This window comes from Periophthalmus magnuspinnatus, chromosome 24 (assembly GCF_009829125.3).
Source record: "Periophthalmus magnuspinnatus isolate fPerMag1 chromosome 24, fPerMag1.2.pri, whole genome shotgun sequence".
In the NCBI taxonomy this organism is placed as follows: Eukaryota; Metazoa; Chordata; class Actinopteri; order Gobiiformes; family Gobiidae; genus Periophthalmus; species Periophthalmus magnuspinnatus.
In genome coordinates, this window is record NC_047149.1 from 15,730,019 (window position 1) to 15,751,935 (window position 21,917).

General features: G+C 38.8%; 2 protein-coding genes and 3 non-coding genes across 10 annotated transcripts in view; 4 read left to right on the top strand and 1 right to left on the bottom strand.

The window, feature by feature from the left end:
• Window positions 1-234: 234 nt before the first annotated feature.
• On the top strand, window positions 235-2,540 carry rps12 (ribosomal protein S12). The gene is made up of 6 exons (XM_033991244.2): window positions 235-344; window positions 469-515; window positions 1,003-1,119; window positions 1,303-1,405; window positions 1,729-1,830; window positions 2,456-2,540. The coding sequence occupies exons 2-6, from the start codon at window positions 502-504 to the stop codon at window positions 2,516-2,518; spliced, it is 399 nt and encodes a 132-aa protein (XP_033847135.1). The 5' UTR covers window positions 235-344; window positions 469-501; the 3' UTR covers window positions 2,519-2,540.
• Window positions 845-920, top strand: LOC117393300 (small nucleolar RNA SNORD101). The gene has a single exon (XR_004543139.1). It is a non-coding gene; the product is annotated as a small nucleolar RNA SNORD101 (small nucleolar RNA).
• LOC117393304 (small nucleolar RNA SNORD100) lies at window positions 1,155-1,237 on the top strand. Its single transcript, XR_004543143.1, has one exon. It is a non-coding gene; the product is annotated as a small nucleolar RNA SNORD100 (small nucleolar RNA).
• Window positions 1,562-1,644, top strand: LOC117393303 (small nucleolar RNA SNORD100). The gene has a single exon (XR_004543142.1). It is a non-coding gene; the product is annotated as a small nucleolar RNA SNORD100 (small nucleolar RNA).
• Window positions 2,541-3,657: 1,117 nt separating the features above from the next.
• Window positions 3,658-21,917, bottom strand: part of eya4 (EYA transcriptional coactivator and phosphatase 4) — a 35,793-nt gene continuing 17,533 nt past the window's right edge. For 2 of the 6 annotated variants that reach the window (XM_055232331.1, XM_055232334.1), the window contains 18 exons: window positions 19,051-19,100; window positions 17,070-17,191; window positions 15,848-15,940; window positions 15,235-15,312; window positions 14,732-14,798; window positions 14,336-14,478; window positions 14,122-14,265; window positions 13,528-13,604; window positions 12,863-13,037; window positions 11,822-11,958; window positions 11,632-11,715; window positions 9,333-9,422; window positions 9,116-9,174; window positions 8,760-8,920; window positions 8,309-8,423; window positions 8,110-8,231; window positions 5,896-5,996; window positions 3,658-5,086 (listed from right to left, as the gene is read on the bottom strand). In XM_055232331.1, coding sequence (XP_055088306.1) covers window positions 5,006-5,086; window positions 5,896-5,996; window positions 8,110-8,231; window positions 8,309-8,423; window positions 8,760-8,920; window positions 9,116-9,174; window positions 9,333-9,422; window positions 11,632-11,715; window positions 11,822-11,958; window positions 12,863-13,037; window positions 13,528-13,604; window positions 14,122-14,265; window positions 14,336-14,478; window positions 14,732-14,798; window positions 15,235-15,312; window positions 15,848-15,940; window positions 17,070-17,191; window positions 19,051-19,100 — 1,899 coding nt within the window. In that variant the 3' untranslated portion in view covers window positions 3,658-5,005. Of the gene's footprint in view, window positions 5,087-5,895; window positions 5,997-6,054; window positions 6,156-8,109; window positions 8,232-8,308; window positions 8,424-8,759; window positions 8,921-9,115; window positions 9,175-9,332; window positions 9,423-11,631; window positions 11,716-11,821; window positions 11,959-12,862; window positions 13,038-13,527; window positions 13,605-14,121; window positions 14,266-14,335; window positions 14,479-14,731; window positions 14,799-15,234; window positions 15,313-15,847; window positions 15,941-17,069; window positions 17,192-19,050; window positions 19,101-21,917 lie in introns of all 6 variants that reach the window. The other 4 variants (XM_055232333.1, XM_033991243.2, XM_055232332.1 and 1 more) reach the window with 4 other exon arrangements.

Sequence of the window (21,917 nt, forward strand, 5' to 3'; positions counted from 1 at the left end):
AATATAATAAAAAACAGGCTTGAGTTTCAGTGTACTTAGCTCCTTCCTTTAGATAGATAAAAGGCAGTGTTCAGTAACATTTACTGCGGACCTAGTGCAATATCATATTTTTTCCAGTTGACTAAAATGTAAATCAATGATTAAAAATTGCGCCAAATGTGTTCTACTCATGGATGTTGTTATTATAGATTCACATGGATCTATTAAAGTAGTTTCATGGTTCTACTGGGATTACAGGCAGATAAAAGGGCACCTATAACGAGCGCCTGGGTCCTTTCACACAAGTAAAGCAACGTCGCGCCCCTCTGACGTCCTCTTTACCCGCTGATCGAGTGGAGGAACGGGTGTGTTTTCAGTTTTACTTGCACAATCTGTGAATTTAAACAACCATCACGCCTTCAAAATGTCTATAAGATTGAAATATATGGTCAATATTAACCCCTCACCTTTATTTATTGTGTATTGCAGAACTTTAAGTCCCACATCCATCGTTAATCTACAATGGCCGAGGAAGGGTAAGTGTCTTGCACCCTTACTCCTCAAGCGTCAATTTCGCACATAGATAAGTAGATTTTGCTGGAAATCTTATCGGAATTCAAATGTTTTCATCAGAAAACATTTTATAGTGCGTGATTCTATGGAGTCTGTACAATACAGTTGGTACAGCTTAGTTTAGCCATGTTTGTGTGTCGCCCGAACCACAAGCTTTTAATGCAATATTCTGTGCAGAAAAGTCTTTATCTTCAGTGAGCGATTCAGGCAGATCTATATGCTACACAATTCACTGTAGTTCACTACAATATGTTGCTAATGTCCACATGCAGGAGTTAACTTGGGCTATCTGGCGTCAATGATGATTTGAGTTCTTTTGTCGGATACCCCTTCACTCTTTCATGAGTGAGACACACCTTCTGACACGCTGGAAACTAAACCATTGTAGAACTAAACACGGTTTTATATTAAGTTTAACTAACGCACTGCACTATGTTATTGTGTCTGTAGCATTGCTGCTGGAGGTGTGATGGATGTTAACACGGCTCTGCCCGAAGTGCTCAAGACCGCGCTCATCCACGATGGCCTGGCTCGTGGGATCCGTGAGGCTGCCAAAGCCCTAGATAAGTATGTGATAATTTTTGTTTTTAAATGTTTATACACTTGTCACTGATGATAATTTGGCTCCCTCTACTGAATACTGTGAGGAGATTGCCTTTGTTACCCAATTTCTGTCTGAGATTTGGACTTGGATTTATGTTAAGTGTAAGACAGTACAGTTGATTTTTCTAAAGTATGTTTCTCTTGTAGACGCCAGGCTCATCTGTGTGTCCTTGCCGCAAACTGCGATGAGCCCATGTATGTGAAGCTGGTGGAGGCACTCTGCGCCGAGCATCAGATCAACCTGATCAAGGTAGAGACGCATAAAGCAACAGGGTCCTCACTCTTAAGTAGGCTGTTAAAGGCAATATAGACTGTGGTGAAATTGGTTTCACTCTACAGTTGGCTTTAGTGAAGATTTTCTATTGCCTAAAATGGCCAGTCTCATTACTTGTCCTTGTCTTGCTGTTGTATCTGTGATGATAATTTGGCTCCCTCTACTGAGTACTGTGAGGAGATTGCCTTTGTTACCCAATTTCTGTCTGAGATGCAGCCTATGCTTATAATTATTGTCAGTGGTTTTGCCATAATCTGTAACTTGCTATACACATGTTCTAAATTCCTGTTTTATTTCAGGTTGATGATAACAAGAAGCTTGGTGAGTGGGTTGGTCTTTGCAAGATTGACCGTGAGGGCAAACCCCGCAAAGTGGTGGGCTGCAGCTGTGTGGTTGTGAAGGTAATATTGCACCTGTACATAGGCCTGTCACGATATTACTATATTGACTTATTCAATATGATAGCTGGATCAATATATTTTGAGGCTCACTATGGTGTTTACATTTTCTTTGTGATAATGGGGAGATTTTTGTTTTGTTGTAATAAGATTTGAGCTGCAAGTGGTTGAAAAACTAACTTCTATGACCAAGTATTGCTTCATTCTGCGATGTACTACTTTCTGCTCATGTCTTTTAATGTCTATTTAAACATTTGTTTACTGGGATTATCCTGGTTTAAGGTTGAGTTAAAAGAGTAAATTAGTTTTAGTATCATTTATCGCACTACATGTCTGTATATCATGTTTCAACATTTATCCTGATAGGCCTGCTTGTACGTTTGTGGTTTAGGGGCCAGGTGCCAGTCAAGTGCAGCTGCTTTGCTCTGTGTGAAGCAACTGTTGTAATATCTGGCTACATCATTGCCAGGGTACGAGCCCTATTGTCTGCTTGTGGTGTCAGGGTCCCTAAGAATGGCTACATTGTATTTCTATGCCACTCTTGTATTTGGAGAAAGTGTATTCTTCTTGTATAGCACTTGAAATTCAAAATAAATCTACAGAATCTGACCTGGTGTTTCCCCCACAGGACTATGGCAAAGAGTCTCAAGCCAAGGATGTCATCGAAGAATACTTCAAATCCAAGAAGTAAATTGGCAATAAAATCTTGAAAAGATAAAGTGATTGTGTGTCATAATAAAATTTCCACATAGTAAGTTTTAAAGGTGACTGGTATAAAGTTACTTTTACTAATATACATTTCTCCATTGTAGTGTAAATGGAAGAAATTCTTATAATGCAATAAGGCAGTACTGTAACCTTATGAGGTGGGTATTTGTAAACTGGTAATGTTTGCAGCTCATGTTTTCTGTCTCAAAACAACATGGGCAGCTTAGATGATGAGTTTGAAAAATAAGGTGGGGCCTCACCAGCTAATATGCTTAGTTGCATCTTAGCCATGCTTCATTTCTATTAGAATACAATATAGAAGATTTATCCAGTGTAGTGTGGTCCCAGAGGGTCTCAGAGAATTTTTAACAAGCCATTGTGGAGAAGGTTTTAACGTTGGTCATCTGGACAATTTTTGCAGTCAAGACGTTTCGGCTAAACCAGAAGCCATTTTCAACTTTATGGTACTGGCTTAAGGCACTCCAAGGTTCGTTCAGATCATGTGGCCTAGCCCCTAACTCGTTTCCCTCTGGAGGTACATCACGGGGTTAATCATAGGAGTCCTAGGCAAAGAGGAACTTAACCCTTGTGTGTTCCTCCCAGTAGAGTTGTGTTGAAGTTCCTCTGGGCTCAATTTTATCCAAATTTATTTTTCTTATAGCTCAGCCATAAAATAACATACTTTTTTTTTGTTATATAATTTGGAGCTTATTTTCAGTCTGACTTCAGACTAATGTATTGATACCAAATGTTTTTTATTTCATTTTATTTTGGTTAGTAGGCCGTATTTTAGTAAAGATCAAAATCTCCTGCAGCTCTTAATTTCCATCACTGTACTGTGTTTGTCAAGTACAGTGGTGGAAATTAAGTTGATCTGCGTTATAAGAGAAACAAATTGGGGTCAAATTGAACTTTAACGTAACTTGTTTTTCAGACAGTTCTTATACAATGAACATTTTTTCAAATTTTAATTTTTGATAGAAATCATCCAAATGAACAAGTGGCCCAATTTTCAACCTATTTGATGAAGAAATGTCCAAGTTCTGCTGTGAGTGAGTTATTTTTTGGGGTCATAAATTACCGCAGGACAACACAAGGGTTAAACTGCCTTTGGAGAACCAACCCAACCAGCGGCAGGAACAGAACCGTCACGTGACACTACAGTTAAGAAAACTACAACATCCACAAAACGGACTACAATAAGCGCTCATTCTCTACTGCACTGATTTCAATGAGAACATGACGGTGTACTTAAATGACCCGAGTGTTTGCACATGAAATGTTGCTGTTGAAGGAAACAGCTCTGCAATTAACTCTACAAAATAGATTTGTGACTGAACAGTTTAAACATGAACCACAGCAAACATCTCTATGTAAACCCAAAACAGAATATTCTCTAGACTCACCATCAGCTGTCGCCTTTGGTCTGTCCTCTGGCCCAACACATATTCCATCCAAATCTGCGGCTGCCCAGAGTGACGCACAGGGCTCCGTCTATTCAAATTAACCATGAGGCTTTAATTAAGTTTCGTTTGTATAAACATTCTTATATAACGTTGGGTTTGTACAGATAGTTGATTTATATCATGTCTGAGACAATGGAACTTTTACTGCATTACAAATTCTTCGTGCAGAGATCGGCCGCACTGTATGTGGGATGCCTCATAGCTCCTTATCGCTGCTTTGGAAGTTTCCGAGGTTCCTATGCTAAAAAGCTATGAAAGAAAGCATACAAGCTCCTTTTCCTAACTCTTTCTAACTCAGCAGACGGTGACACACATCCAGTTTTGGCTTAGGAAACTTAGAGGCCAATTTGACTCATTCCCGAACAAGCCCAAGTCTCAAGCCATGGTCAAAGAAAAAAAATAGACATTTTTAACAGTTAATCCTTTATACCCTACATACATACATTTCTGAAAGAAGACATCCAAATAATTAAGGCACAACACATCATGACTCACATTCTCAACTTTCAAAAAAAAAAAAAAAAAAAAAAAAAAAACTTACAAAAATCATAAAATTAAAGACCCCAAAGTTAGACTCTTAAATGAAAAACACCAAAATGCTGCCCTTAAGTTTATTGTAAATAATTTACACAAGTTTCCCCATATTGCATTCATGTGATTATCATATGACCAGAGAAACACTTCAAAGTAAACGCAGCTGCAGTTTCTGTGCACGTCCATACACTATACCGATTGTCCACATCTTGGAAAAGGCTCACAAAGCAACATTTTGTGTTTTGTCCATCCTGGCTTGCTGTAGTTGCCTCACTACTGCAAGCTGCTCCTGTTTCTTCTTTTCCCATATACATCTTAAGACCATTCAGTTTGTAAATCCAGACGTTCAAAAAAAAAAAAAAAAATCACAAAAACATTTGCAGTGTATTTGTTCTTAAATAGTTATACAAAAGAAGGGGCTGCCTGGCTGACCATGTCCATAGTATTTTAAGTCCATATTGCAGTATTAGTTACAGGTACTCAAACTCCAGTGCTTGGTGTAATGCCAGCAGGTCAGAGTGACTGGATATCCTCCAGAAAGGCATGTTGTGCTGTAGAGAGAGGAGACACACAGATGACACACACATTAGTAAACCTTACATACAACGTGAATTTATCCTGGGAAATCCTATTTACACCATCTCAGGTCATGCAAGCTGCTCTAACGTAGCTTGTAGCTTGCTTTTCTAAAACACTGCAAACATAATCCATGCATTGTATTTTTTTTTTAAATTCCCAGCACCGTGAATGAATGAACAAACCCAAAGAGAAGAGAAGGACACATATTCAAATATGAAATATGTCACATTGCTGAATGCTATATGGAAAAATGTAAACGAAAACAGAATGCACTGGTTTACAATTTTGCGAGATCTTTAAACCATAATAAAGCATCAGGTCTTCCAAGTCTGAGAGAACACATATTAGAGTAAATGGCAATACATAAAAGACCTATAAACTATCATTTATTAGTTTTATTTATTTTTTCAGTTGCAAGCCATTGCATTCCATTTTTATTGTAAAAATTGCCCCAACTTTTATTTGTCACCTTTGTAAATATAGAGGGCCAACGAAACCCAAACAACAAGCAACCTGCTTTGAACAACAAAGCAGAATTCTGCATTGATATTATTGTCAATCATGACAATAATTACGGCTGTGATGAAAAAACAGGCATTTCAAGAATAAGCTGAAAAGTCCCAACTCTGAATAACTTTGCAAGTAAAAGTCTGAAAATCCACAATAGCAGAACAGAAAGAATCAAACAACCAGGGCAAACATCTACTAGAGCACACCAAGGCAGGCCTCGTCCAATCAGAGCTCACGCTGCTCGGGGTAGGCGGGGTCACGATGAGGTTACCTTTTTGGCCGCCTGCTCCTCTTCCACACCGTCCCCAATTACAACATACACTACTTTCCTGCCAAACCTTTGCATTATGCGCTCAAAGCAACTCTCTTTTCCTGCAACAAAAATAAACAGGAGGGGGACAGGTCAGAGGGGTTAAGAGTGTTTGTTTACCTGGCTGGCAGCATGCTCTTCATCCTTCCCATCGCCAATCACAACATATGTAATGTTAGTGCCAAAGCGGGAGACTATACGCTCAAAACAGCTCTCTTTGCCTAGAGACAAACACATGGCTTTCACAGCTTTTTTATTTGAGTAGATGCAAATTATCCTTGTATAGTACTTTATTGCACAACCAAGATTTATTTATTTTTTTAAATTAATGATGACAAATCTATACATTTCTTCATAGTCATAGTCTATGTTTTACATAGTTTTGGAAATATCAGTGACGAATCTCAGATCTGTTTTTATTTTATTATGCATTTTTTTTACAGGAATTTTTATTAAAGTTTTCATGAAAACAATGTGATGTTTAATCTAGACAAGGCAACAAACTACAGTTGCACATTTTCCCATTTTTATACTTTTTTGTACACGGCAAGTTATGTGCAGCAGGTCAGTGTGCACTGCTATGGATGTCATAGTTACAACTTTGTTACATGATGTAAATGATGTGAGACAAAGTGTGGTTAAACAAGATACAGTGACATTTGGCTTGAGTTTGACGGCTTTCTGTTGTGTAATGGTGAGTTAATTTGAAATTGGACGCAGTAACAGTATTTTGTAACTGCTGATAATAATAATAGGTCCGGGCCTGCAGAATCCCACAAGTCTCAGTTTTAATTAAGGCTTACTCATAATTGCATAGAAGTGAGTAGATTTAAACTAAATACTAGTAAAATACATGCCAATTTTACCAGCTATACAATTCTGTAAAAATGTAATTAGATACAAGATACCAGCTCATTTTACTCCGGTGACTTGAAGTATTGCAAATGCAGGTCTGTTCTTTCAAAACTGTATTGCTTTTCATTTTTTGTTTGTTTTTCCAAGTCTTGACTACAAATATGATAACAGTGGTAGTGATGGTAGTAGCAGTAGTAATGTTAGCAAAAGTAGCAATAATTCTAGTGGTGGTTCTCGGTGGCAAGAGTCAACAATTTTAACTTACTGTTAGAAATTCTTTTGTTGAGCTCTATTGGGGTAACGATATTTAGATTAGCCTCTAATAAAATGCCCAGATATTTCATGCAATTTTTATCTGTTTTTTGATAGCATTATTTAGTCCTTGTTTTGCAATCCTTAAGTAAGTCTTAAGTCCAACTCGAGCCTTGAGTCCTCTGCTTTGAGCTTCAAGTGATATCAGGTCTTTAAACCAAATTACTAAATACAGCTAATATTTTTGCAATGTATATACTGTTTAAACTAAACTGTACTACTACTAAATTCATGGTAATACAGAAAGGATGTAACAATATCTGAATCATTTCTGTCATAATACAAAGAATTACCGTAAGATTTAAAAGTGCTCAGTAAGAGTTATTTTGTCATCTAGTCTGCGCTGAAATGGCACAAAAGATCATAGTCTATATATTTCTCAAATTTTTAATCTGTTGCTGCAACAAAACAGGTAACAACTAAAAACTTGGGGAGGGACATGTTTCAGTTTGTTCCTGTAAAATAAAGCACTGAAAGTATCAGCTGTATAGTGAAGAGTAAAAGACATTTTTTTATTTTTGTTTTTGAGAAGAACTGAGTCACCTCCAGCCAGAGGGCTCAAGTCCAAGTCCAGTCTCAAGTCAACAAAACAGTGACTTATAGGTACAGTATGTAACTTGCTGATGGTGGCAGAACCTGCATGATTCCATGGAAAAAGAAATTTAAACAATACTTCAGAAAAATTTTCACGAAGATATATATACGTTTTATGTCATACTGTGGAAGATTATAGCAAGAGAAATAACATTTCCATGGAAACAAGCATGAAGACACGCTTCTGCAGTCCAAATAAGGGTCAGGTTTCTGGGGATACAAGCCCGTTCCCGGTAAGGATGCATGTTTTTCTAGGTTTCTCAATGCAACAAACTCCAAAATTTAAAAAGGAAAGTTAGTTTGGCTAAAAGTTACATACTGCGGCTTTAAGTTTGGCTTGAGTCCAAATCAGAACCTGCAAGTCTCCAACTCTGGTATTTAGTGATGTAGCTGTTGTGTCTGTGTTTTTCTTACCTATTTTTGTTGCACTGTAAATATTTTCAATAGGAAACACAGAGCCAAGACTATATAACAGAACTTTAGCCAAAGCTGGGATGAGCTGAGTCGTCGTCACCAACACATTTACACAATTACTCCTACAGGATCAAATATAAGAGTGGTTATTTAACCAGAGAAGATGAAATAATGGAACTAATCATAATGCGTGTGTTACCTGGAGCTGATGATGGATAGAGACTTGAGTGCGTGTGTGAGCCAAGAGTCGGTCAGAGCCTCCACCTCTGCTCTGAGCTGCAGCCAGGCATCTCTCTTAGCTGGACCCAAAAGGCCTACAACATGCAATAGCACTGATTAAACCTAACAATGTGAAACACAGGACATGTACTACATTTCAGATAAGTAAATGTCATATTATGGTAAAGTGAAAATATGTAGAAAAAAGGAATAACATTCATCAATTTCAACCATTTTACACCTAAAGCTGTATACTGTAAAGAGGTAAATCATGAAAAGGGTTATTTATGATTTAATAATAATAATACTACCTCACTTTATTCTAAAGAAGTACTCCATGAGATTCAGTTTATTTAAGAAGTTGTTTTTCCACCAGTGAACGTACATTGTCTCAGACACAAGTAGAAGCAGACCCATGAGGAGTGCCTTACCCCCCACATTGTTTTTGTATGTGCTATACAGCTCTTTGACGCGGCGGTAACGGAAGGCCAGTTTCCTCATCCAGTCGACACCGCCGCGCACGCCCGTAGCCAGGCACAGGTTGGCGCTGGTTGCAGCTGCATGGAAGCCATCAGTTGCAAAACTGTAAGTACTGTCAATAATAATGATATGTTTTATTTGAAAAATCTGCTCTGGTCAAACATTACAACATTTGTGGATTCATATTTATATCCACTTTAGTACAAATGTACAGTATATGTTAATTGAAATTATTAAATGCAATGGAGATACTATAACTAATAATAAGTGTGGCCAATTATACATTTTCATTAAAAAATATTCTCACCTCAAGTCTTGACCATTGTCATCAGATGATACATCATCAATATGAACCTGATCACACTCCTGAACAAGACATACAACAGAAATATCAGGACTATTTTATTACCACTAGAGGGCAATGGTAGCATGTCAGATGTTGACAGCTCTATGAAACTAAGGGTACAAACTTGAAAAATACGCTGGCTGTATAAAGTGTTTATTTTCCGATGAATAAGGCCTACCTCTAAGTCGTTGAAGAATAGGTGAGTGTCTGCCAGGTTGAAGATCATCTCCTCCATCCTGAGGCCCAGAGTCACAGCCATGGGAGGGTCCTAAAGAGAGAGATCATTCAGGTCAGTGAATTGACAAACCTATATCTACAAGTGTTCATATAGCTATCTTATTTACTTAACTTATTTTAACCTATTGGATGCTTTACTACTATTCCCCTGCCCCCACAGCCCAGGGGTGTCTCACTTCTCTACACAGATGCTGACAGGCAGGTTGCACTTGCTCTGTCTCATCATCATTCCTCTGGCCTGTAGGGTACGTGTCGTGGGACACTGTCTTTACATAAACAAGGTAAAGCCTATGTGGCATGTGAATGGTTTAAGGGGAGCACATTGCGCTGCCAGTCCCAGCTCAGCTGCAAAAAACATCATCTGTGATAGGTCAGCGAGGGTCGACAGCTCACTGCGTGATTCGCTGACGCCGTCAGACTACCAGAATAGACCACAGCTACAGGAAGGACTGAGGAGAGAGGGAGAGTGTTGGAGAGGTGGGAAAGGGGAAGGGTGGGAGAGTGTGGGAGGGAGGAGGGAGTGACGAGAGAGGGGGAGTGTTGGAGAGGTGGGAAAGAGGAAAGAGTGGGAGAGTGTGGGAGGGAGGTGGGAGTGACGAGAGAGAGGGGGAGAGTATGGGAGTGGGGCTGGGAGAGGAGGGGGGAGAGAGTGATGGGAGAGAAAAGAAGTGAGGGCAGAGAGGGGGAATGAAGGGAGAGAGAGGGGAGAGGGAGGGAGAGTGTGAGGGGGAGAATGCGAAAGTGAAAAGAGAGTGCGTCTGACACTGTCAGCAGCGGTAAACTCATTCACTTTTATTGTTTTGAGACAAGAGGCATTTGAGTTTGTCTTTCAAGTAATGATTGAGTTGGCCCAAAGCCAAGACAGAGCTAGAGTTGTCAAAACAGTCAAAACTGAAAATGATCATTTCCCTTGAGGGGCAGAATCTGGCTGCACTCCAGGTCACAGAAAGCCTTTTATTTATCTGGTAAATTAAGTCAACCACAACACCTCAGTCACATAGACAGAGAATCGGTTTTCAATCTCCACATGTCTACTGCTTCTGGAAGATAATGCAATTGACTAAAAATGAATAACTAGTCCTGACTTATACATACAGCACATTAAGAGTCCAGATCCAAAACACAAGCATACCTAAATGTTTTATGTAGGAGGATATCGGCCTGGTGGTTGCTATGCCAACAGTGAAAACACTATTTTGGGCGAGGTGTGAACAGACACAGCTGCCACTATATGTCTTGAGGTCAGTAGCAAACGAGAGAAAAAACACTTTTACGATTAATGCATATTCTTCAAAGATGTGACAGTCACTCTTCAATGGTAATCATGTCATGTCATTATTCATGTATTGGTCAAATCTGCACTTTTTCAATCAGTGACCTCATCTTAGGGCTTTGGTACATTAACTACAGCGTAAACTCAGCCAGCCTCAGAGGTGCGGGTTGTCTCACACTCAGACACACATTTACAGCTCTCCCGGGCCTAACCCATTAAAATCTACTTCCGAAACTTAAATGGAGCAACATGCCCTATTTTCATTCTCAGTCATACAGCTTATGCCAGTATAACTGTGAGCTAAATCTATTTCTTGCCTTTGTCAAATAATATATCTGTGAACTTTTGTGGACACCAAAAAACACCAAGTTCAAACCGAACCGTGGCTTCAGGAAACAATGTCACCCAATAAATTATGACCACATAGGGTGAGCCACATCAGAGCCAAGTGTTGTAAAAATTAAAGCAACTATAAACAGTGGAGCTGCTATGCTAGAGAATACGAGAGACCACCAAATACGCTTAGTGCATGGCTGAAATTTAATTATGACAGAAATAATGATTACATGATACTCTACTGACACCAAAAGACCTACATAACATTTATATTAGCTTAGTAATGTTTTTTTTATTATCATGAATTACGTCACAATAATTGACCAAAGAGCACTGACAGATGGTGTAATAGAACAGACTGACAGAACCAAGTTGGTGTGAGCTGGTAACTGCATCCAATAGATAGTGTTACATTTGTGTAGTATGCAACATAATTTTAAAAAGCTTTTTGGATGCTCTGCCATATATTCTGCTCCAAAACAAATTTTATGTTGCAATTTCCTCAATTTACCTGAACAAAAAGATACATTGTTTTAAACTTGAGGAATTACTCATATCCCAATGTAAATTATAATATAAAACTATCATAAACAAATGAGCAATCAGAAGGCATACACATTTTACAGCTTACCTTGCCATATTTTTGTGCATAAGATCCTGTGAGTAACGAATGGAAGACAATTATCGTCTCATCCAAGTCCCATACAAAAACTCTCTGTTGAAAAAAAAAACAGTTTTTAAATATAAGCTACACATTAAACGGGATGGTTTATGTGTATCTTTATGATAGTTGGAAGTGTCCCATGTTTTTGTACTGTTACCTCCAGGTCGCTATCAGGGGGAGGGGAGGGGTTATTTTTGCGACCCCGTCCCCGCGACTTGGACCCCCCACTCCGGCATGCTCGATCGTCCAACTCTTTGATGGGTGTGGAGGGGCTCTGCACTGTGTCAAAATCCGCTGAGATCATACACAAACAGAAAACTAAACATTTTCAAAATTTACAAATGATCAAATATCAGCCTTGAACAGTATAGCCATTCACAATCTATAGCATATTTACAACATTGGGGCAACAGTAACAGTAATGATGTGGCCTGCGCATATCCCACAGGTGCTGCGGCCTTGTATCCACTTAGAGAAAAGTCATAAGTCAAAGTTGAGCAGCTATAGCCATGTTGTCAGGTTTAATAACTCAAAGTAATTGGCAAGACAGATCATGTTCAAATCCCCACCTCACCTATAACATGGAGATTTAAGGCCATGGTTGGAAGTGCTATAAATAAGACTAGTAGAAAATGTAATCCAAAACTGTGCATAACGTTATTCACAATATTCACATTTGTGCCCATTTTTTAGTATCCCAGTCAATGCCATAAGCTTCTACTGCTACTTCATAACCAGAACCAGACCCAAAGCTTCGCCTCCCATTTTGTTATGTCTCAATCAGAGAGAAAGGGACGGGGCAAGCGAGGGGGTGGATGAAGAGGAAAAGAGGAGGACAAGTCAACATGGGGTGAAAGAAAAAGTGAGAAAGTGGCAATGAAATTATAATATCCAATTATCAAGCTATAGGTTGAAAAAAATAGTTGTATGTTATTTGATGTATTTATATTTTTACAGTAAAACAAATAAATGGATATGAAATTAATGTGTGCCCAATGATATGTTAATGCAGCCATTATGGATAATTACATTTGCCGTCACTTTAATACCAATACCACCAATATGTGTGTCCATGACGATTTCTATACAAGCCAGGTTCATTTTATTTTTATGTAAATATAGTTTTGAACAATTATTTTTCCTCAAAGTGGTTGGAAATTAATGGATTAGTATATGACATGTAAATGCCTTTACAGACCTGGATGGAGTTCAGCTGCTTGTCCCGTCATGGCAGGGGAGGGGTCCTGTAGTTGGTAGGCTGTGGTTGAGCCTGTCCCATCCACGCTGTTGGAGGGTATATATCCCCCATAAGTGGAAGTGGAATAATACTGGGCATACTGGTTTTGGCCAAACGTTGTATATGACGGATAGTCCTGGAGAGACCAAGCAACATAACATAAAATATTAAGCATGAAAAAAAAAACAGGAAAAAGAGTGAGACAGATTTGCTTTGGTGTTCCCTTTTGACCTTTTTATCTTTTATTCCCTCTTTTCTCAAGGACAATTAAATCCTTGTGTTGCTAGTTTTATTGGCCCACTGGAGATAGACGCTTTTATTAGTTGGATCTTTAAACCTGTCACTATGTTCTACTATAAGCCCTTATAAAATAGGAATACCATGAATGCTGACTTTGTAATATATAACATACATTGACAAAGGATTTACTAAAATGTCACTTTTAATTCTTTCATTTCAAATTATATTCCACAATGGCCCAGTCTTACAGTCAATGTTGCAAACACAGATCAAAACACTGAAATCCAGCTTCCACCATTTCAACACCAGCACTGAACAAAAGGCCTTCAGCATAAAGTTATTTGTTCCTGTCCTAAATTATTCTTTTGCAGCTTGTGTAACTGTACCTGCTGTGTGGCAGTGTAGTTGGCGGGGTTGGAGTTGTTAGTTGTGTAGAGGCCTGAGGATGGAGTAAAACTGGAACCTAAGGGAACAAAAATACAAAATATACATTATAGTTGCACCCCTGGACAAATTGACAACATTTCCTCTAACAAAGGAAGAAAGATAAAACTGAAAACAGAAGACTGATGCCAACAGTATATGCTTGCAGTATACACATATCATACCATATAAGGTGCCATTTTAGTTGATTAATTTGGGTAAAACTATGTCAGACACTAAGATAAAGTGTGTTTAGAGCTTCGAATATGGCCATATGCTATAACTAAAAAGAGTGAATCTTGAGGATAAATTAAGAATGCTTTTACTTATTATAGGAGGTTTATAAAGTAAATACATAAACCAATTAGACTAGCATTAAAAAAACAAATAAGTAGAGTCTATAATAGGTGCATGCATTTTCCATAGTGGATAATAAGTATTATCTACTAGTATTCTTAGCAAACACAAGTTGTTTACAGGTTAAGGAAGCAAAAGTAGGTTGTTTGGAGTTGCACATTCTCCTCTGGATGTCGCCAAAAACACAAATGATTACAGACCTGGCATCTGATAGGGGGAGTAGGCAGTCTGTCCTGGCTGTGGTGTGGTGAACCCAGGGCTGTAGCTGAGGCCTGTCTGGAGGGGCGACTGGCTCTGGGACAGGCCGCTCTCTGTCTTTATACCCGGCAACATCACTCCCAAATCTGAACAGATTTTGTAGGACATTTAGACAAAAGGAACGAACAGTATATTTACACTGGTCTGAGGCCTTACCGTATGTGGACAGTCCATATGGCTGCCCTGTCTGAGGGTAGGTTGTGTAGACAGTGGATTGCTGCATGTTGCTGAACTGGGGTTGGCCCGGGTAGGACGGCATGGGAGGAGCCGTGGGAGTTGAGAGGATGTGAGGGTATGGCCTACAATGTAGAGAACAAGATGAGCTTCCATGTTAGTGTGACATCTAACAGATACCATAGCAAGATGTTTATATATCAATCTTCCAGAAACTGACAAATGAAGTGTACTGATGGATGCTCTTTTTAGTCCAAATAAATGTTTATTATTTGCACAAGTTTCATCACAAAATATCTGTATGATTCAATATTTGCTATAACATAATTAACTAATCGTTTTCTACACTGTGTAACAAATAGCAAAAAAGTTACTTACTTAGACGGATACAGAGGTGGAGAGTACTGATGGCTTGATCGAGGGCTGTAGCCGCTGCTGGTGATGACTGCAAACACAAATGCTGGTCAGAGAAAAATACTTCAGGTTTTAAAAAAATGTGATACTAAATAGTGAAATTTGTGGCTGTATACGGCAGAACCAAATATTTTTTCAATGTAATAAACAGAATTTGAATATTGCGACTGAACAATAGCCATATTTGTGTAGTAAGTGGGTCCCTGCAGAGGCATTGTGATGGTGTGTGGTCATTGAGACGTCAAATGTAGAAATGACATGCTCCCTACTGCATTTAAACCCTGTGTGACATCAGCCATAGGTCAGGGTAATGCTTTATAAAGACACCCATAAACAAGGCTGTGCTTTGTGATGGGGCCACCTGAGGACAAGTCATTCTTCATAGGCGGCTGCTGAGAGCTATCAGCAGCCGCCCTCACATCAGAAAGGTGCAATGTGTTCAGTACAGTGTGTTTAGTGTGAAGCACCTGAGCCCGCGTACGTGTCCAGGACTGTATCTCCCGATGTGGTCACTGTGTCACTGTTGTTCATCGGCTCTGTTTTGACTGAAACAAAAATTAAACAACACGTTTAGACACAACATACTGACAATACAAAACATCTTATGAATAAAAAAGTATATAATCCCAAGAATAAAACATGCAGATCCAACAGGACTCATAAATAGTGTTTCTATTTTCAGAGCAAGTTGTGTAAGGATTATATAAGATTCAACCTATTTACAATATCAGAAATATTCTTTCTAAATATTAATATATTTGCACTCATGGAGTTTATTAAAAAATATATATATATATTTTACAATTAATATATCATTAATGTCTACATTACCACAACTTTTATAATGTGATAGTGAAATTTTATGCATCTCATATAACCCCCCAAAAATAAAGAAAAAAAGTTCAAACTGCAAGTAAAACTTGTATCTATGTATATTGCATTATAAATGAAATTATTTCACAAGCAAACGTCACTGCATAACAAACAAAAAGCACAGCATTTCCAAAACGAACAACAGCAGGTCTATGGTGGGCCTTGGGGACAGAAACCACTCTTTTGAATTCATTCACACACATGCACCTTCTGTACCATAGTCCTTGGAGCCTGAGGCGGGGGGCGGGCTGCTGCAGCCCAACAGCCAATCAGCCGTGTTTAACACTGTCATGTTTTCACCTAGAGGGCGGAAGACGATTAGGACATCACTCACTGAGATCCACAAGCCAAACCCACTGCTGAATGGTTAGGATGTTATAATGCTTTGGCTTCACTTTACATGCTGTGCTTATTGATTTTGCACAATTATTCCTATCTTTAAACCAATAGATTGAATGTTATCACCAAACCATCTGAGAATTACATTTACAACTTAATTTTTCTTCACAGAGGGCTACACAGACCCTCAAATTGTGATGAGGACAGATGAGTTGCCATGGCACTGGCTGATGTCAGGTGAAGAGAATGCTGGGTATGCAGTTTGTTTTGGCTGCAGAATGTCTTCCCTGCTGCACTCTGCATAAGCCATTAACCATGAGCTCATCAGAGATGATTACATGTGGTCTGATACGGTCTGAACACAGCGGCCGCAGCATGTCACATCAAACTTTCCAAAAGAACTAATAAAAGTGTTTTTTATGGCAAGTTAAAGGGCCGATAGATCAAAGCATCGCCCTGAACTTACACACTTAAAGTGAATGGTATTACATCAATCTGTCTTGTCAAAAACAATTGGAGTGAAAAGGACTAAAAGAGAATGAGACAGGGTCAGAGGTGAATGAAAAGAGGAAAGAATTGGAGAGAGAGAAAGAAAGAGAGAGAAAGAGGCTCAGTGGTGCTGACATGTAAAAGAGCGTTGATGCTTTAATGCTCTTGTCGAGGAAATAGTTTCCAGTGGGACTTTGGGCTTGTGCTCAAATAAATACTCTACTACACAGCACATGCTGCCAGAGAGGCCTTCAGTCTGTTTACACACAGTCTGATGTGGTGGAGTTAATGTCTGTGCATGCACTGGTCTATGCCCTTCTACATTTGTCTCATAAGTTTCTTATTTAGATGTGTGTGTGTGTGTGTGTGTGTGTGTGTGTGTGTATATATATATATATATATATATATATATATATATATATATATATATATATATATATATATATATATATATATATATATATATATATATATATATATATATATATATATATATATATATATATTTATAAGAAATACATTTTGTAAAGTTTTTTGGAAATGTTTCAGTGTAGCAGCTTAGATTTGTGTTATTGTATTTCACTGTGGTATCTCCACTTACCCCCTGTGCCATTGGTGGTGATGGAGGGGCTGCCCAGACTGTCCTTGTCCAGCTTGGAGCCTGTCGAATCCCCAACTCCTAAACAGTTGTGAGGACGCGCTAGCTCCTGCATTTCCATAGACCTGAAAAAACACACTGCATTTACAAACGTAAGACTAGATGAACTTGGAGGTGAGCACATTTTTGACACTATCACCTCACAGTCATCACAAACCCACATCTCCCAGCAGCCTTAGCCCACTCTAGCATGTGTGCAGGACATAGTCAGCAGGCCACAGGCTCTTTATAGAGTGAGGGGGTGTGTATGGGCTCCAACACAAACCCACAGCCTTCCAGCGTGCTTTACTTTTACAATGTGTTCCACATGCAAGTGGACCAGGCCGCACATGAGGTGGGAATGTAGTCTGTGTGAGAGGAAGTTCATAAAGACTCAGCTACATTTGGAGCAGGTTTAGAACAGGAGATTTAGTCTTCAATACAGAGTATTTTCTCCATTTGGCTGAATATATACCAAACATATAGATCACTTTGGTATGTACTTGCAACTGAAGTGATAGTATTGAAATTGTCTAAATGGCATATTTAATTTGCACGTATCCTGTTCTAACCTGCCTAATTCTCTAGTCTGCATAAACATTATCTTTCGTTATCCTGCCATATCTACCCTACCCATTGAATGTCTAAGCCTGTTCTGCTGCTCGCTCTGGCCGGTCACACTTGTGCTCTCATATGTTACTTCAAAGCTTACAATGATACACAGTGGGAGCTAACCAAATGAGGGCTGCTGTTCTCCCTGTGTTTACTCTGTACTTGTGCATCTGTGTCGCGGTCTGGACCTAGGCCACACCAGAGCTATGGGCCGCAAGCATCACACATGACTGGAAGCCACAAGCAGACTGACAGGTATAAACATATAGCTTTCAACTGGATAAAGAGGCAGCCAAAAGATAAATACTCCACATCAACGGCCTCTGTCAAAACCATGCTTTATTTACAGCTAAACAGTCAATGCTGATGGCTCTTTTAACATAAATGGCAACTATCAATTTGTGCAAAAGATTAGCAAGGCGTGACAAATCATTTTAAGTAAAAGTTTTTACGTTTGGGTCACGCTGGTCATTATCTTTAAAGGTGACCGTAACAAGACATATATTTGAGTGGTCTTTAGACATTACATTCTTTAGTACTATAACTTTCTGCAGAGTACTGTATTATAACTTAGTTACTTTACCCAGTCAAACAATCTTAAAATAAATTGCAAATAAATGTAAAGAGTTTAAGCAGACTGTACAATATTTTCCTCTGTTGATTGTTCCAGCTCTCCTCATTTGTCTTTCCCTTTTGTCTTTCAGCACCAGGAAATGATTCTGTCTTCTCTTGTCCATTTCTTGCTTGGTGTTTCATAAACTCCTTTCCCTGTTTTTTACATTATCGCTGGCTGCTCATAAATACGCTGCATCCTATTAAAACACACAGCTGAGGAAGACTAACATTGCTGCTTTCTATTTTCCTATATTTCCTATATATTTTTACTCTGAGGCGTAAGTGCCTAAAGGATTATTGGGAAAAAATAAATAGATTATTTTCTATGTTGTTAATTTTTACGTTTTCATTCAAATGTTCACCCTCATTGAAAAAAATAACAACAAAATGGTCAATGAGTGACAGTGTCAGTGGTGCAGATCCACAAGATTTGTAAACCCAAATCTCACACAGAAGAAAAAAAAAAGTTCTAAATGATCACAATTCCAGGGGAGGCCTTATATGCTGTGTTTTGCTTTTGATACAATAATGGTTTCAATGTGACTTTGGTTTGCTGTGTATAATATTAGTTGGGGTGATTTTGGGAATGAATGGGCATTTAGTTATTTCAATGTTAAAAGCTTGTAACTAAACTAAACAGTTTTTTTGTGAATTACATGCCTCAATTCTCAAACCAAAAGCCTACAGAGAGCAAAGTACAATTTACAGTGTTGCTCACCTGGAGCTGGAGGGGTCTGGAACATGAGAGTCACTGTGGGATTTCTTTACCTGCAGCACATGAAACAAAAAAATAAAAAAATTAAACCGTCTGTATCAAATAATAACACAAGCATTAAATCATTAGCTGAGAAGGCAAGATCTGCTTATACAACAGAAAAGTGTATGCATGTGTGTGTTTAAAGGTCCCATATAAACATAAGGCCATGCCGAGTGTAGCTGTAGCCACCACTGTGACAGAAGCGTTAACTACAGCTAAGTGACACATATTAACTTTCTCTCGTTCACCCTTGACCCTGCTCCATCGTGAGCTCCGCCCCCCTCCCCACCAGCCGCAAAGAGTTGAAAGGTCACCACGGGGTCATGTAAGGTCATGGTCCTCACTCTTCACCTTTTAATGGGTCACTGTTGGCACTAAACCCAGCCCTAACTATTGGTGGGCGAGTGGGGCATTTGGTTGTGTCAATCACTTGCGACTGGAACTTTTCCTTCATGCTGTTCGCTAAAACAGAAGAACCATAATGCAAACACAATCCATTCATGGCAGAACGTCCTGGGTGCGCTGAGGTTTGGGGGCTCTGTGTGTGAGCAGCAGACAGCACACCAGTGGTTCTCTATTAAAATTCCTGCCTCTTATTTGGGAGAGGAACTAATTAGAACGGTAACTGTGGAGTGGGGTACAAGCCAATGTGGACCAGCTGCCCTGTAATCACTGTGTCAACACTGAGGAGGTGTAGGGCACGCGCAAGGTGCCAAACACACACCCACATGGAAAAGACTGAGATGGGATGCCAAATCTGCACAACCAAATCCAGCTATTTTCAAGTCGTGGGTTTTGAGGGCTGAGTGCAATAATTCTGTTGAGTATTGCAATGTGGTTGACATTGTTTCATCTCAAATATTAGGATAGTAGATATATGTTCCAATACATTTTATCAGGAGCTATAGTCATAGTATGCAACTGGGATTAAAATATTATCTTTAGCTAGCCTGAGCATGTGTTCACACTTCACATTCACTGAATCAAAACTGGTTCTAAGAAGGCATTGAAACTAGACTAGACTAGGGCTGAATCTGGATTAGAACAGTACTCAACCCCATCAGAACAAAAATGCGCTCAATTTAGGACTAAAAAAGAGGAAACAAATGCCATAAAGACTATACAGAAAGAACTGATATGAAACTCAGGTGGATGTTCTGATGAACGGTCTTACCCAGATCTTAATTGGATTCAACCTGGACTGGTCTAAACCAGATATAAGCCAGGAGTAATTCACAATAAAAACAAAACACAGCATATAAAGCCTCCCTTAACGTAAGTAAACCAGTGATTTTAACCAGAACTGAAAATAACACATTAGCAATATAATGTGCAGTTTCTCCCAATTTGAAAGTAGGACAGCAGTTAAGTATGTGCATAAACCATGGACATAGGTCTGTGTATGGCTCTGATTAGGGGATCCAGCTGAGAGCCAATAAGGAGCAGCACTTAGATGTTTCAGGCTTTTGAGGTTAGTCAGTCCCCTCGCCTGGATCACTTTACACACATGCACGCACACACACTCACACACTTTCATGTCACGTTTCATGCTTTGCTGAAATTTAACAAGACTGTCAGTCACGAAATCAACAGCACGGCCACGGGAAACGCCATTCCACATGTAACACACACACATACGATATAAGGAGGAAAACTCATAATGGAGATTGGCTCTTCTTGACACAGTTGGTGAAAATACAAGCACTTTGATCCAAGCTTTTATCGCAGTTTACAGCCAAGGACATCCTGACTGTTAGCCACTGATTCAACAGACATACCGGTACTCAGTCCTCCATTGCAATTTTTTTTTTTTTTTTTTTTTTGCTGATTTTTCCAAATCATTTTCATATGATGGTTTTCTATTAAAAATAAATAAAATAAATACATGCTTTTTTTCTTCTCCTGTGTCACCAGAGCTCTCTAAAGCATATACTGTAGTTATTCAAAACCAATATATTAAGTATCGATACTTAAATAAAAAAAGAAAAAACATAAAGAGGACAACTACACCACATGGTACTATAGTATAACACACCCTGCCATTATGTAGTGTTAAAAATGACATTTAATATATTGTCTAGAGATGTGTTTTGTGATAGTGAAATTAGTACACTTAAATTTTTATAAAGAAAATACACACTGATTATGTCCCAAAAATAAAAAAGTTCTCTGTCATGTTTCCAGTCCCATTTGACATTTCATAAGTTGGTATATTTTGCCAAGCATTGCAATACATTTAGGTGACAAACTTTATGAAATCCCAATATCATGGAAAACTGACTTTGAACCCTGACTGTAGTTTGCAAACACTCATGCATTACCAATTTCTAGCCTACACAGTAAAACAGCTGGTTTAATTAAATAACAAAACCCCATTGCCCAGTCTCCCTCATGGCAACAATCACCAAAAAGAAACCATTTGTGTCACCTGACCCATTCACATCGGTGACCTTTGACCTCGTTGGCCTAGCTGACCGCTCTCAAACACAAGCTGGCGTCCCCGGCTGCTCCAGAGGGACACTCGCGGATACCCAGGCTAATTAGCACTAATAACAATGGTTTATTTAAGGCAATGACACAGTGCTATGTTTGTGCTGTTAGCTGCTAATAATATTAATCAGTTAATGGCAGCGATGACAGAGCAAGAGCCTAGTTTGACCCTTAAAGTAAAACAGTTATAAGAAACAGCATATATGAATCACTGGAAAACATGCAAGTGTGGTCTAGGCTGAAGATATTTTCCTACAGATTCAAAGTTAAATGTATTTATTTTATTTATTTTTTAACTGCTAGAATAAGCCACCTAATTAATACTGAAAACACAGAGA

Excerpts from the sequence above, each read along its gene's own strand:
- rps12 (XM_033991244.2), top strand. Across the intron at positions 1,406-1,728 it reads ATCAGATCAACCTGATCAAG|GTTGATGATAACAAGAAGCT; the intron begins GTAGAGACGCAT and ends GTTTTATTTCAG. Across the intron at positions 1,831-2,455 it reads GCAGCTGTGTGGTTGTGAAG|GACTATGGCAAAGAGTCTCA; the intron begins GTAATATTGCAC and ends TTTCCCCCACAG.